This window comes from Hermetia illucens, chromosome 1 (genome assembly GCF_905115235.1).
Source record: "Hermetia illucens chromosome 1, iHerIll2.2.curated.20191125, whole genome shotgun sequence".
NCBI classification, from domain to species: domain Eukaryota; kingdom Metazoa; phylum Arthropoda; class Insecta; order Diptera; family Stratiomyidae; genus Hermetia; species Hermetia illucens.
In genome coordinates, this window is record NC_051849.1 from 37,787,412 (window position 1) to 37,803,840 (window position 16,429).

Genomic DNA, 16,429 nt, shown 5'->3' on the forward strand with positions numbered 1-16,429 from the left:
CAAGCCAAACTTCACGAGAAACTTTGCTTTGGACTTTCCAACCAGGGTGAAGTCGAAAACCGGCGGCGTGTTGCAAGGTTATCTCACAGTATTCTTCACCGACGCTGCTAATATATTCCCAGGAGAAGAGCACAGTTTATGTCCCGCTGCCGACTATCAAAGCTGAGATATATTCGCAGTACTTAGCAGCCGCGGACCTCAAACGGTAAACGCTCACCACTTGTGTCAATTCAAGGAGGATTTGGCCCTCTTGCAACAAAACACGATCGCGGGAACGCTTGTGCCAGACGCCTGCAAATGCATACAAGACCATGTCTCCAAATTCAACCGTACAATTCGTATTTCCGAAGCTTCGAAGAAGAGGGAGAAACCTTCAGGCACATTCTTTGCGATTGCCCAGCTACTGGCAGCCAGGCTACGGACATTAGGTAAACCATTCTTTGAGGGTGGGAGAACTGCTTTCCTTCATGAATACTAGGGGCTGGTTCTGCAGATCTGAACCGGCTGGGCTCTGCCGCCATGCTCCTATCACAGCAATTAATAGTTTCTGGCAGCAAAACGGCGCATTACTAATAATATTCGTAAGCGCGAAAATTAACAATATGACTCACTACAATTTGTTTAAGTCCAAAATTGAAATTGCCGACCTTGCTTAAAATGTGGCCTATCTACCATCCAGTAACGAGTTGTGCTGCCTGCCACACCAGAATGGCATGTTCAGCTGATTTTTGGACCCTATTGTTGGACTTACGGTCAATACACTTACTACCTCTCTAAACCAAAGCTACGAAACTTTTACACGTCTTACTAAAACATAAAATAGCATTCGCAGACAATGTCCAGATCTTCTTCCCGTCCACATACAAATTTTACTTCCTCAATACTTCATTATTAATGTTGGTGCCAAAAAGGAGAAATTACTTTGTTAACCCCCCAACTTTGAGCTTTCAACAGAACCCTCCTCAGTTTTTTCCAGTCAACAATCGATTCGCTGCTTGGTCATACGTTTTCATGATAGCTTTCGCGGCACTTCTCTTCCTTTATCAGTCCTCGCAAAACTGGAGTGCTGACCAAAATAAATCTCATCGATGTCACCACTTATCACAGCTCTTATATAGTTAACCATAATGCCAGCAATAACACAACAACAACGGCAAAGTAAATTACGCTGAGTACTTATGAACTCATAAAAACAAGACATAGGTAAGTATGGAAAAGTGCATTCGGATAGGAAAATGTGAAAACAGGAATCCGGGGTAAGCAGAATATAGAAAATCCTATAATGAAGGAAAAAAGAAGAAGGAAGACAGACCAGACAGAAGAAAGGATGGGAGTCCTCCCTATGCAGCGAAACAAACAAACATTATAAAATCTAGCCCAATATGGTCAATATCTATAACCCGAGTTAAATGTACTACAGGAAAAGTGCAATTGCCAATCGAACCCGTCACCATAAAAGGGGAAATCAAATAAGCCAAATCCTCCTTTCCTGACAAATGCAATGATAAGCTCCGTTTCATCCTGGTGCAAATTTCCTTGCCTGCCTGGATGTAGAACCCAAATTCAAACAGTGCAGAATGGCTATCCAAAAATATTTTCCGGGCACTGTATCCCAGTGGTCATCGAACATTACCCGCAATTTTCACACACGTCACACGAGAATGTTGAAAAGTTGAGAGATTCTAATTTGAGAATGGGAGGGACTGAATAGTTCTGATCATCATCATTATCTTAACAGTAGTGGGGACAGTAGCTTTGCAATTATTACACTCGATGGACCTTGCCGATGGTAATTTACCCCAGCAACAACTCCACCGGCCATACCCACACGTTTGCATGCACATACTTTGTACACGAACCGAATTATAATATATTCGAATAAGTACATGTCCCCTGGCTAATTAAAGCCTCCCAGATTTCCTTATAGCTACATGTCGTCTTTTTTGTACTTTATTTAATTTTATTGTATTGTCATCGCGTACCATTTTCATTCTATTTTAGATGAAAATGTTTTAAACTTAGGGAAATTCTAATTTCGACTCTTAGTCAGTAGCTCGTGCGATTTTAAAGAGTTTGGCTGCAATTCACGTGCGGTTGCGCCAAAAATTTATTCAGTGGAGATAGAAAACGGTTCGAAGGACATAACGCAAATGTGGACTAGAAATATAAAATAGGATTGTGAAATTTATTGGTGACATTCACAGATACGTTTGGTTTGAGAGAAGTTATAGTGCAGGATATTGAGTGGATTGGAAGAAGGACAAGAAGGATTTTCCTATCCTGAATTCATTGCTTTTGGATACTTCACGTTTTATATAAAAGTAAGTTAGAACTTAAGCCAATTGAAAAATTCAAATTTTTTTTTCTTCATTCCACACAATTTATATTTATGAGATCCCATAAAATACATCCATGCAAACGAAAGATTTAAGCCAGAAACCTGAATTATTTTTTTCTTTTTTTGTAAAACTAATTTCTTAAAAGCGAATAATTCTGTGGAACCATTTCATATTTTACCGATTTCCGCGTGTGTATAGATGTCTTTGGCTAGCATAATCAATTTCCGACCATCGGTTCAGGATATTGATTCCTTATCTGAAACTAACAACTAGGAAAAAGTACATACTATATCTGCGCACCGCACGCAATACCGATATATCTGTATACCGTACTTTACATCTGGCTGCCTTTGCCAGGGTCTAGAATTTTGTCTTGCTGATATTTTCACTGCTATACTGTTCAATTAATAGATCCTACTCGTATCTGGGGCATCATTGTACAATCGCTGGAAAGTCTGACTGCCATTATTAGAGTTGCAATCAACCTGTAATACCAGTTACCACTTCCATAATCTTCACCAGTTGGCTACCTATTCACAAAGGTAGAAGAAGTTAAGAAAAGTCTTACACCCTGCCATATTCCGTCTTACTTCCTGCTTCCTGGTGCGCTTTGATATCCTATTCTAACCCCATCCTGATTGGCATAACCACAACTCCATTACCTAAGTAGCTATCGCAAGACAGTTCTGCTTGCTTTTCAAGATAGTTAGATTTCTGCTTCCTTTTCCCTTAAAAAGATTCGTACTAAATAAAACCTTATCAATGCCGATTCGTTCCAGTATGTTCGTTTATGAGAAAGGGGCGTAAAAAACTCTTTCGTATGGTATGGTCAAGCCTGACGATAACGTGTGCAAAGCGGGGGTTCCCCGGTTACTTCGTTTTCTCGGAGGTTCGAGGATAATAGAGGGTTGATATAATTTTCACTCCAGACCTGCATATTTTTTTCCCGCCGAGACCGTATTTTCGCATAATTTTTTTACCACAAATCCTATTTTCAAAAATTATAAAATATAAGCCCTCAATAAATTTCAAGGTCTAAATGATAGAGTCCATGTTTCGAACCAGGAGCGTATAGACGTAGTCCACTTCCCACCCTCATAATTTAGGAGCTGCATACATCACACGGAACAATACATACTTCCTTCCTTCCTAGAATGAAAGGATAAAAGTAGGGTTCAGGCACTCCCAATTTATTCCAATACCCGCATCTCATTAAACACCGAAGCTAGCATCATCATCCTATCTTCAAAAATATTAACTGCAAAATTTAAATCAAAGATCAAGCTGAGAATCAATACGGAATGAACTCCAGGGATTTTCGCTTTTCACGCTCTTAACTAGTGATTTCGAACATTTCCTTCATTTCATCTGCCAATATTTCTGCACTGACAAACGCAGTTTCATTCGAGGTGGTCCTGAAGGTCCAACGTAGAGATCACTCATACCTTAGATTGATACTAAGCAGAATATCGTTAGCCTCATCTTCTGTAATTACTAACAGTCTTAGGAAAGACCCGAAAAAAAAAACCATTCAAAGCCACGGTAGTAAACCACGAGGATAGAACTAGTCGAACTTCTAAAAAGGGTGGCGAAAATTGGCCGTGAACTGAAGCCGGCCGCCATCCATTTGCATGATCTTATACCAGGCAGAATCGGGAATTTAGATCAGATTTTTGGACACTGTAGCCCCTCACACGTCAGCTACAAAATTACACGATTTTCAAGAGAAAATCGGATACTCAGTTGAATCACGCGTTGAACCGGAAAACTGGAAAACCGATTACCGTTAAGCAGAAATAGAAAATCCTTCAGTCTGCCTTAGGCTTCGTTAAGCGCTGCGGGATTCCCACGCTTCCTCTGCATCTCTTGCTATGTGTATTCTTTAATCTGGTGATTGCAATTTAGTTGCAACATCCCGTAAAATTTCAAAGCTTGACAGGGACGTCTACCCCCTGGGTAATCAAAAGGACGTTCACGGAAAAGTGTGTACTGAAAAAAAACAACCTTACTCCTACCCCGGAAAGATAAAATATCCAGCTCTGGATTGAAAATTTGCACTGCAACAGGAGCAGACTTTCACCTGTGACTGGTCCATGGAAAAATAATCCACAGGAGAAGCCTCCCCTCTCTTTAAACTTATCTAATTCGAATTACCATCCTCTAATAGTAAGAGAAATCGCACACACAGTTATTTTACCTGACTTTGTGACTAATATTTTTTCCCCGTTTTTCCTCCGTAAATGTTATTTCAGCCAAGTCCGACGCTCCCCTCCCACCCCCGGCCCCAACCGCATTTTCACAAGAATGGAGGCTTGAACACGATTCAAGAGCCTCAAAATATTTCATAATAAGAGAACTCCACATAGATAATTAATTAGTAACATCCCACATAACACGAGAGCACGTTCAGACAGTTCTGCCCCTCCTTCAACTATGTATGTGAGAGTACGCGACTGACCCTGAAGAGGTTTCCGAGCTGCCATTGTTGCCATCGGTGCTTCCGCTGGCTTCCAGAGGAGGAGCGTAATGGTGATGGGGTCTTGGAACAACTTGATCTCCAGAATAGCTTCAACACTTCTACTTAGAAAGGCCGATGGGTCAGGAACTTTCCTCATTATTGGCGTTCCTAAAGCAGATATTAAAAAGGTTCGGGAGCAAATGCGCTGTCGGCTCTACTACGAGTTTTGGCCCGTAACATTCCAAGTGTCGGCTCCTAAAGCTAAAAAACAAAGGCATCTTCATCTGAATCGTAAATGAGGTGTTATGTGTCTCAAAAAAATTTGCAGCATCAATCATCAATATCAATCGTCGGATCAACATCTGCAAGACATGTATATACTTCATACAAGAACCATGAGTTGTTGGTGGGGAAATTAGCGGCTTGAACTTCCCCCATGCTGCCTTGTTGTACGCCAGTGGAAGTGATAGACGCCGCTCTTACATGGTGGTTTCAAAGGACTTCCATGCTATCTTGGTTAACGACCTATGTGATGGTGACACCACAACGATGACATTGAAAATAAAAAGTCAATAGCGAGATAAGGATTTTTTATGGTAGCCTGCTTATTTTCCTTATAACGTAGACGAACTTCTTAGTGGAATATTCATCAGAGCTAATCAATATTCCAAAAGTAAAGGCACGGGAATAATAGCAGGATGTGATGTTAACGCCCACGATACATGCTGGTAGTGAGGATGGAGACTACTGGAATATTTGTCATGAACTGAATTGCAGATCCCACATTCTTCAACGTTGTCGGGCGATTGTGCGCATCACAATGGCACCCCCTGACATTCCGGCTCTTGTCGGGAAATGGCGAGTATTAAACGAGATAACGTTCTTAGATCACAGGCTCAATGGTTTCGTAATGGGCATGGATCCACCTCCACCTACTCCAATTCGGAATCCACGTAAGACAGATTGGGCGACGTACAAAACAGGACTGAGCGCCCGACTTTCGATCCCGGGGAAACGCATCAAATCCATTGTTATAACTGAAAAAAACAACCCAGCATGAAAGCACCTTTTCAAAAGAGCTATCCACTCAAGATACCAAAGAAGGGTAAAACATCATGGTAGAACTCCAATTTGTTGAAACAGAGAAGAACCCCAAGGGTGCCCCCCAACCGCACTCTAAAGTATGATACAACCGCTGGTTGAAAGCGATACAAAAAGGCTCAAAAAAAGAGCATAAAGTCGACGCTTTTACAAAGAGACCAACTCTCTTGCAACCTAAAAGCTGAAGCGGATCCTTTTTAAAGAACGTAGCCAGCAGTTGGATCATCGTTTACAGAGCCGGACTTATACATAAGGCGATGAAAAAACGGCAAACCATTTGTTTGAAGTGCACTTCCCAGGCAGCAGTCAGTACTTCATCTCGGGGCCGACAGGTGGATACACCCCTCAAACGAAAGATTGGGCTTTGGCATGCAAAGTAGTATCACTGGAATGAGTGAAATGGGCATTTAACCCGTTGCATACATGCAAGTCTGCAGGTCTGGATGGCATTATTCCTGCTCTAATAATATAGAGAAGGGATGCCCGGAGTGTACACACAAGGAATAAATACCGTGCTTGCCTAGCACATGCTTATATCTAAGTTAACTGGCATAATGAAAAGGTAATATTTAGTCCCAAACCAGGGAAACCCCCCTATACAGACGCTAAAAACCTCCGGCCGATCAGTCCAACTTCCTTTCTACTAAAAGAACTAGAATGACTAGTAGATCGGTTCATAAGGGATACATCATCACTAAGTGCCACTTCACTGTCGGCAATATGCTTACCAGAAAGGCAAGTCTACGGAGAGAGCACTTCAAGAGCTAACGGCAAACATTGAGAAGGCGATGTCCGCGAAAGAATACCCTTTGGACGCATTCATCGACATCAAAGGCACCTTCAATTATGCCTCATTTGCCGCGATTTGTAGCGCGGTAAGACAACATGGAATCGATCCGCTGTTTATCAGTTGGAGTATGCGGAAGGATGTCTTGGGGGTTGCCCATAGGGAGGGGTTCTCTCTCCTTCGTTGTGACTTCTGGTTATGGGGACCTTACTATGGCTCCTTAAAGACACAAAGGTCTTCGCACAAGTAATAATTATCAGCAAGTTTGCGGGCACAATATGTGACCGCTTAAATGCAACATTGCATGTAATTCACAGTTGGTGCCTCCGTAATGGACCGGTGCACACTAGGCAGATTTGACTCATTATTTTCACTAGGAACGTCCGCAGGGGCTGAAATCGAACTTTTAAAAACAATCATATATTTTGGAGCGCATTTTGACTCCAAGTTAAGGAGGAAGTGCCATATCCAAGAACAATAACAGAAATCCTCCAAATTGCTCTGGTACTGCAGGATTGCGATAGGTAAAACCTGGACACTTTCAACAAAACAAATTCATTGAATGTATACATCCATCCATCCAGTTGGGAAGCATTATCAGCACTAAATAGCAACCACATATGAAGCCAGTTGATGTAGAGTGGTCATCAGGTGGTGCTGAAACTTGGTCGACTGAACGAAACATTCCTGGTGTGGGTGCCAGGGCACTCAAACATCGCTGGAGGTAAGGAAGCTGACAGGACAAGGCTCTGTATCCACAACGGCGGGGCCGTTCCCTGTCAAGTCCAATCTGAAGGAAAAAATTGCAAGGATTCACGCAGTCAAATGGAGAAATCTGTGTGAAGGAACCCATGGCCGCTAGAGCAGCTAGAATTGTTCCTTCAGAAGTGGGCCATGGTAACTCTAGCAAGGCTTTTGACGGGACACTCCTCCGTAAACTGCCACATGGAAAAAATTGGAGTGATGGTCTCGGCTATAAACAAACAATGTGAGGAGGAGAAAGCGACGGCCTTGCAGCTGTCCGACCTTCTCAAACCTCAGACGAAGATACCTTGGTAAAGTTTTCTTCAACGAAGAGTCTACGCATTTTCTCAGATGCGCGAAAACCTGTGAGCTGCATAGCCCAAGGGCGGTAGATAGTACAATGCTCCTGACAATTCTCTCTTTACCGGGAAACCTATTTTTTATTGGATTTTAACTGCAAGATTCCGATCTAGGTAAAAAAGCATCATAATTGAACAGTGAGCCATCGGAAAGTTCTGATATAGTGAAGAAGTATGCTGTCTTCTAGCAGTTACGCGCAGTTGAGGACAGACTTCCTAAAGATGACATTGTGCTTATGGTGGGTGATCTGAACGCTAAGGTGAGCCTTGATAACAATTTGTTCCGACATGTAATGGGGAAACACCGTCTTGGCGACTGCATCGAAAACAATGGGAGGTTTATGGATTTCTGCAGCTTGCACCGCCTCGTCATTGGTGGCACATTGTTCAAACACAGAGCCTGCCTGTCGATACCGTACTACTAATCAGATTTATCACTTCGTGATCAGCAGTAGATTCAGAAGTTGTCTCCTGGATGTGCGTCATAAAAGAGGCGCTCATATCATTCTCGAAAGGGATCAGCATTTGAAGGTCGCTTACGTTCGCTTGCGTGTTGCGTCCGTTGGATTTCTACTGACCAACACCGTACCAGCAATCAGATTGACAGCTTTGGCAGCAGCAGTAGATTTAGGAACTGTCTTCTGTATGTGCATAACAAGAGAGGCACTAACATCGGCCGCGAAAAGGATCACCATCTGATGGTTACTTACGTTCGCTTGGGTGTAGGGTCTGTCACTTCTCGCAGGACTGGAGGGCTTTCGCAGATACACTGAGTAAATCGCCTGCGAATATTGATAAGCATTGGGCGATGAACGGAAGAGATTGAAGGCTCTATTAACCACTCCGAGTGATGACAGGCGTAACGCGCTTGAGCTCCGACACCGTGCGAAATGTCAGGAAATTATTCATAATGTGTGTCCTGGCAAAAAGAAATTTGTCATTGCGCTAATGAGGGAAGCAGAAGATACCGTAGATCCCAATCATTTCAGGTCACAAACCTGATTTTGATTTTGATGGTCCTATGAAGAACTTCAATGGTCGACGCCTAATTCACGACGTCAAGGAGCTGAAGAGGTGGAAGGAACACTTCACCACGGTTCTTACCCGCAGCATGCGGATACGCACTGCTCCTCCAAATATAAAAGAAATCGTCTCGGCTATCAATGCAGTCAGACGTAGGAAAGCCGATATGCTCCCCGCGGTAGTATTCATCGTTGCATCTGCATTTTCCGCCAATACTGAAAATCCGAGAACTTTCCTAAAGAGTAGAAGCAGGCGACAATCGTTGAGATTCCATAGAAAGACACCCCTCTTGAGTGGGACAATTGCCTCAGTGTTCTCCGCCAAGATGCTATCTAAAATAATACTGAAACGCTGGAAGAGCAGTCTGGTTTTCGTCCTGGATCACATCAACACCGTGCGGATCCTTTTGCAACAGCACGCGGAGTTCAGATCTCCGCTTCACCTACACTTCATCGATTTCAAGTAGACTTTCTGCAGCGTGAACCAGGAGTGTATCTAACGTTCTCTATGCAGGCAGGGCATTCCAGAGAAACTAGTTGTTATTATTAGCACAATATATGATATGAAAACATCTATTTGCTTTCTAACCAGATCATGGATCCGAAAAGAAAGACAAGTAGAGTCGTACTAAAGATAAATACCAACAAAACCAAGGTTCTCAGTCTAGCGGGCCCTACCCGAAGCATGGTTTTTCTCGGCGGTGTCTGAAATCTAGAAAAGCAATTATCTCAACATCAAGAACAAGTCAAGATTGTTCTGTGTTAATGTTCTTTCTAAGGTTTTAACCTTATTAAAACCAATTCAATGCCTGTCCGTCTGTCTGTCTGTCTTTTTTTTCGACTTGGAGGAAATCCATCATGGATACACATCTTGAATCTAGGATACGCGTGCCGGATTCTTAACGACTAAAACCTCCCATATTTTCTCCACACTCTCCCCGCGGGACCATCACTCTGGTATTGATTCACGGGGCTATTCAGTTCTTAGCTGTTCACTCTAAACGAGCTGCTACCGCTTTGCGTGGTGTTAATTGCAGGAGCTCTCCACTGCGCTTCTGGGGCAACTACCGTGTCCCATGCAGTGTTTGATTGGATCATGTACCTTATTAGATTTTCCACCGTTAAACGGGTGTTTAGCCCTGTTTCAAGCTTTCTCCTTGAGCTTTTAAATTTTGGGCTGGCGAATAAAACGGTTCTGCATTTTTGGCTGCACCTTCATACGTAGGACAATTGGGCGATTCATCTAGACTGAATCTATAAAGGTAATCCCTGTATCCACCGTGTCCGGTTAACGATTGAGTCAGATCGTAACTCGTGTTACCGTGGCACCGCATAGTCCACATACTTATATCTGGGATAAGCTTGTGTAACCACCGGCCTTTCTCCGCCTGGTCCCATGCAGTTTCCCATGCAGTGAATGAGTGCACACGCTCACTTCGCTTGTTTAGACTCACTGTCGCGCCTGTCTGTCACTCGATTTACTCGGAAACTGCTGAACGAAATGTCACGAAATTTGGTCATGGTCTGTGAACCACTTTACATATGGCAAGTGGCACCATTTTATATTGAGTTTGAAGGGGGGACTGCCCATACATTCGAAAGGGTATGTAAATTTTTTTTTTCACCGAATATGGTCATGTGGGATATCAAATGAAAGCGCTCGATTAGTACTTTTCGATCTTATTTCTGATATCGGGTGAAACATAGGGAATTGAGGGCTCAAAATGTGTGCGCCAAAAAGTGAAATAGGCCTCGTTCTCAGAAATCACAATGGTTAGATGCACCACAAATCTAGGCCTCAAAATACATTTCATTCCGATATCTGTTCAAATAAAGTTAGTAATAGCGTTATTACCATATTTTAGAAATTTACCCAAAACCCCCCTTAATTTCATCCAAGCACAAGATTTCGTATTGGTATAAGGAATAATATAATACTAATTTTGGGAAATTTGAATGAAATCTAACTATTGTTAACAATGTTATTGGCGTTGCAATTTCTGCATTTCATGAAAATGTATCGCACTCTACCCCTCTTAGCCTTAATAATGAATTCCAGACATCCCGGTTTTGCGCCGAGGTCCACCAATTCGATATCCCTAAAAACTGTCTGGCATCCTGAACTACGTCACCACTCCATCTCAAGCAGGGTCTGCCTCGTTTTCTTTTCTACCATAGATAGTGCCCGTATAGACTTTCCTTATCCATATGAATTAAATTACCCACCCACCGTAACCTATTGAGCCGGATTTTATCCACAACCTGACGGTCATGGTATCGCTCATAGATTTCGTCGTTATATAGGCTACGGAATCTTTCCTCCTTCAATTCTTCGGAGGACTCTTCTCTCGAACGCGGCCAAGAGTTCGCAATTTTTCTTGCTAAGAACCCAAGTTTCCGAGGAATACATGAGGACTGACAAGATCAGAGTCTTGTACAGTAAGAGCTTTAACCCTATGGTGAGACGTTTCGAGCGGAATAGTTTTCGTAAGCTGAAATAGTCTCTGTTGGCTGACAACAACCGTGCGCGGATTTCATCATCGTAGCTGTTGTCGGTTGTGATTTTCGACCCTAGATAGGAGAAATTATCAACGGTCTCAAAGTTGTATTCTCCTATCTTTATTCTTCCCGTTTGACCAGTGCGGTTTGATGTTGTTGGTTGGTTGGTTTTCGATGCAGACGTTGCCAATATATATTTTGTCTTGCCTTCATTCATGTGCAGCCCAAGATCTCGCCCCAATCGCCGCCTGCTCGATCTGGATGAAGGCAGTTTGTACATCTCGGGTGATTCTTCCGATAATGTCGATATGGTCAGCATAGCTTAGTAGTTGGGTGGACTTAAAGAGGATCGTATCTCTTACATTTACCTCAGCATCACGGATTACTTTCTCAAGGGCCAGGTTAAAGAGGACGCATGATAAGGCGTCGGAAAGTCTTGAGAGTGATCCTGTTGCTTTTATCTGGCCTCGCACTTTGGTCACAGTAAGCCTAGTCAGTCTTATCAATTTGGTCGGGATACCGAATTCTCTCATGGCCGTGTACAGTTTTACCCTGGCTATGATATCATAGGCGGCTTTAAAGTCGATAAATAGATGGTCCAACTGGTGTCCATATTCCAACAGTTTTTCCATCGCTTCCCGCACAGAAAAAATTTGATCTGCTGCTGATTTGCCTGGAGTGAAACCTCTTTGGTATACCAAAGATGTTCTGGGCGTATGGGGCTATCCGGCCTAGGAAGAGAGCAGAGAATGTCTTATAGATTGTACTCAGCAACGTGATACCTCTATACTGATGCCCAAAGCAATTCAAGTTCAGAGCAAGAAGATCGATGGTGGATACTGTTATGGAGGTGGTGGATCCATTTCATTGAGTTGGGGCACATGGCCGCCGACAGATAGTGCCTCTCCATTATCTTGATGTCAAAATTGCGCTCAAATCCGTAAGATGGACAGATTTGCTATGCACATTAGAAACCTCATTCTGCATGCCGAGTTACCTCTTGAGAATATTAAGGGATGATGAGAGAGCACCCTGCTTTATGAGATACTAACGGTCCAGAGAAGGATGAAGATCACTTTGGGAGTAGCACAGGGATCCATCCTAGGGCCGTACTTCAGGAATACTGCCTACGATAGTTTGCTAAGGCTCGACATGTCAGATAAGTGCATAAGTAAATGCAATCAACATTGCAGCATTCTCGGCACGGAGGTATGGACTGGTGCTCTTGGCAAGGAGGAGTATCGTAAGCACCTTGCCTAAGTGCAGAGACGAGAAGCTTTACGAGTTTCTTCTGCTTATCGTACTACGGCAAACTTGGATGCCCGTGAAGAACGCATACGCATACTAAACGAGTGGCAAAATAAGGCAAAAGGCAGATGGGCTGCATGGCTCGTCTGCAATTTGGATCCGTGGCTGAATTTGCTTACTCAACTTCTAAGTAGACAAAGACATTTTCAGTCTTACCGGTACAATAATGGGAAATCACGATCTTCGGGTTCTGCAATAGAGTAGTGGACAATGCCAAACACACATTTTTCTCTTGTGAAACTTTCGCCAACAACTTTATGCAGCACAGGGGAGTCCTCTCCAAACAACGTTGTCAAAGAGATGCAGAGGAGCGGTAGCAGATGGGGTCATGTTGCGCGTTTCGTTCGGGTACTTCTCGTTAAGAAGAAAATTGAACTCAACCAGCGGAGGGAACGGAGGGCAAGGGATTCCTTAAACTGAAAATTCCCTTCCTCCTCTCATCTCTTGTTGGTGAAAGGAATCCCCTGACTTGAAGGCTGCCTAAGCCACGAGAGTGGGAGGGCTAGCCCGAAGTAATGTGTCAAACGATTGCAGACTAGTTCTCTCCTGACGGCGACGTATAAGTCGAGAGCCAGACAACGTACTGTTACAGGAGACTAACAATCTGTGGACCAACGCATTCACCTACCTTACTCCGAAAATGAAGCCCAGCCACACAGTAAACACAGATATTTTCAGTCTTACCTGCACATCGTCCGATTACATTTACTGCAAGAATAAATTAATGATTGATTGTAACCTTTTTCTGCTGACAAGGTGATAGCACTATTGCCTGTCGGCCCGTACAGTGCGAAAGGTAATAATGAATTTCCTACCAAGTTGAATCTAAATAAAAGTGAAATGAATTTCTGCGACATCCTTGCCAAGAGGTCCATGAAAAGACCAAACATAGAAGAGGCAAAAAACTCTTTAGCGATCTCGCATTTAAACCAGGCGATGCGATAACTTACACTTTTGCCCTATTTTAATACCGATACCTGGTTGGTAAAGGAGCGCAAGTCCATCTTCAGCTCAGTGGACTCTCCCGTGTGATTGTCGCAACAGCTACAACCAACACGAAATTCTCATAAGGAGTTCGCAAATAATAACAACGTGGTTCGCGGGAAAACTGAACCTGGGATGAAAATTGGACAACTCCCCCCTCCCCCAAGCAATTATCCTTTTTTTCATCGAAATTTCTATTCTGGACACTCTAGAAAACTCCAAGCCGAAGCTATAAACTTGATTAAATTTGGACCCATGATTCAGTACAGTTTATTATATGTTGCGCTAGTAATGTTCAAAGTATCTATAATATGTGCAACATCTATAAAGAGATACATAATACATATGTACACATGCCTGTATATACTCGTATGAGTACATGTTTTTATTATATGTTAAGGCCAAGTTAGAATTTTGACCGTGTTGCAATTTGGAAAGTTGATATCTATATTATTATCTACGATTATTATTTTGCTGAATGTATGTTCGTATCTTTGAAGCCATTTATGAACCTAACATATATGTACATATCATCCACATTTCCAAGTCATTTCATTTGGTCAAACCGAAAACCATGAAAATAATTGCAATAATGATAACTGCTGCCAATGACATCGAAACATGCCCGGTCACAGATAGACAGTCAGATATCTGAATACTTATCTGTTTGTAGCTCATGGCGACTGATCACCAATATCTCTTTCATGGACCGCATTCACTTAGCAATAGTGCTCGCCAGTAAATACTTTTATCTAGTTTTTTTCTGTAGATATTCACGTGCGACATTATGAATAATTTCTACTCCCAGTTTTACACAAAGGACCGGAACTAACTTCCGGCGATCAGATTATCTGATTCGTTACGCATTCTGGGTTTTCCAGTTCTACGCATTGATTGAGGTCAAAAGTCTGCGCCTGGGTACTTTTTTCATTCTGACAATTCGCAAGAGTGGATAAATAAAAAAAATCTAATGAGAAAAAGTGGATGAAAAAATCAAATTGATGATATGAAAGTTGATGATGGGCATCATGTACATGGCCACATTTTCAAATTTTTAGAAATAATTGCACGAAATTGCTTTGGTTGCTAACTGAAATATTCTAAATGAGTGGGTGGATAATTGCCTGATATTAGATCGCATGAAGGAACTATAATTTTATCATATTCCGTAATGCTCAGTTGAACCTCCGTTTTATGGAAGAGTGTTAAACTGTTGAGCATTCATTCCCACTCTCTGTAAGCCATTGGATGCAGAGATACACATGTGTATACAGCACCTAAGTCCTCTATGGTTCTGCCTTTCTTTGTCCATCAGATACTCATTTGCAGAAAAAATCAATTGGGAAAGAATGAATCATTAGCCGTAGAAAGTATTTTTTTGGACCATGTAGGAATTCCAATCTAAAAAAGTATCTTTTTTACAGGTTATGCGACGTATTAAGAGATAATAGCACTACAAATGTTTTCTACGGATTTCAACCCTATCAGTAGGAAAGCCAAAATGTCGAACATTCTTAGGAATTTTCATACAGTAATAGTATGGATTCTTATAAGTAATATTTTAACAGCATTAGGTAAGTAAGCATGTATCATAAATAGTGGAAAAAAATAAGCTAAATTCACATATTATTCTCTGAGATTGGAGTTGCTACTCAACTTTCTATACAGTGACAAAAGCGCTAAAACTAGTTCAAAAAATGAGAAGAGTTGGCGGGAATATAAATTTGAGTCCTCGTTAACAAACTAAAAGGCATCCAATTTAGACGCAAGAAAACGAAGGTGCTGAGATCTTGAAGTTAGCCCTTCTTCAAGGTTTTCCGCAAAAACAAAATCGTGTTAAAACTGGCTTAGTCTCTGTCTATCTTTGTGGTTTTTTATTAAAATCGGTTCAATGTCTGCCTGTCAGTCTTGTTTTAAGGAGGTGAAAATCTTTAAAAGACTCTCGCGTGGACACGGCCATAGCACTTCAATTAGAGTTTCCTCTAGGCTTCTCCTTTCTTCCACGAACCTTGCATTGCAGTTTGGACATTCAGATACCTCATCTCAATCCAATTTAGAACATACACAGGAATTTACGGTATTCTCCATGGCCGGTGAGAAACTGGGTGAGATTATAATTGATCTCCCTATGCTGCCTCTCCAGCCACTCCCTGGTGTAAACCTGTATGTCCAAAGACCTTTTCCTGCCTGGTTTTCGGCTTTTTCATCTGCGATAAATGAGGGATACAACTGGCGTTATATATGTTCGTCATCTTATTAGCCAGGATGTCTATCGCCTCATTCCCGAAATGACGAACGCGGCATCATCTGAGGCGGTCCTAAGGGCAAAACACCCCCTTAGGGCTGTTCTTGTGTAGACCGCACACAGTTTATGTCAGTTACATAAAACATGCAAAGTTGTTCCATAAACATACAGCAAGACAGAACTCACCACCCTGATTATGGGTAGTTCACAGTATGCCGCGGCCCTCCCAATTTCGGCATCATCCTTACCAGAGCCATGCTTGTGGTGGATGCTTTTTTGCAAGTATGCTCTGTGTGCTGCTTAAAATTTAGTTTGCCACCAGCCATCATCCCCAAGTATTTGATGGGAGGCTTGGAGGTAATGATATGATTCCCAATTCTAATGCGAGTGAAATGTCTCCTGCAGGTAATGAGAATCGTTTCCTCCTTTTTCTCTGCGAGTACCAGCCCAGTGTTATCCCGCCAATCCTCAACAGCACTGATTGCTTCACATGAGTAAAATTCAGCATCTTCGCGATGTGTTGCAACTATAACCAGTGTAATGTCACCGGCGTAGACCACCACCGTGGCGTCCTCCGGAACCG

The 16,429-nt window shown here is 42.4% G+C and overlaps 1 protein-coding gene across 3 annotated transcripts in view; it reads left to right on the forward strand.

The window, feature by feature from the left end:
- The first annotated feature begins 2,035 nt into the window (after positions 1-2,035).
- Positions 2,036-16,429, forward strand: part of LOC119646988 — a 49,281-nt gene continuing 34,887 nt past the window's right edge. For all 3 annotated transcript variants that reach the window (XM_038047699.1, XM_038047700.1, XM_038047701.1), the window contains exons 1-2: positions 2,036-2,321; positions 15,026-15,175. In XM_038047699.1, coding sequence (XP_037903627.1) covers positions 15,061-15,175 — 115 coding nt within the window. In that variant the 5' untranslated portion in view covers positions 2,036-2,321; positions 15,026-15,060. The remainder of the gene's footprint in view (positions 2,322-15,025; positions 15,176-16,429) is intronic.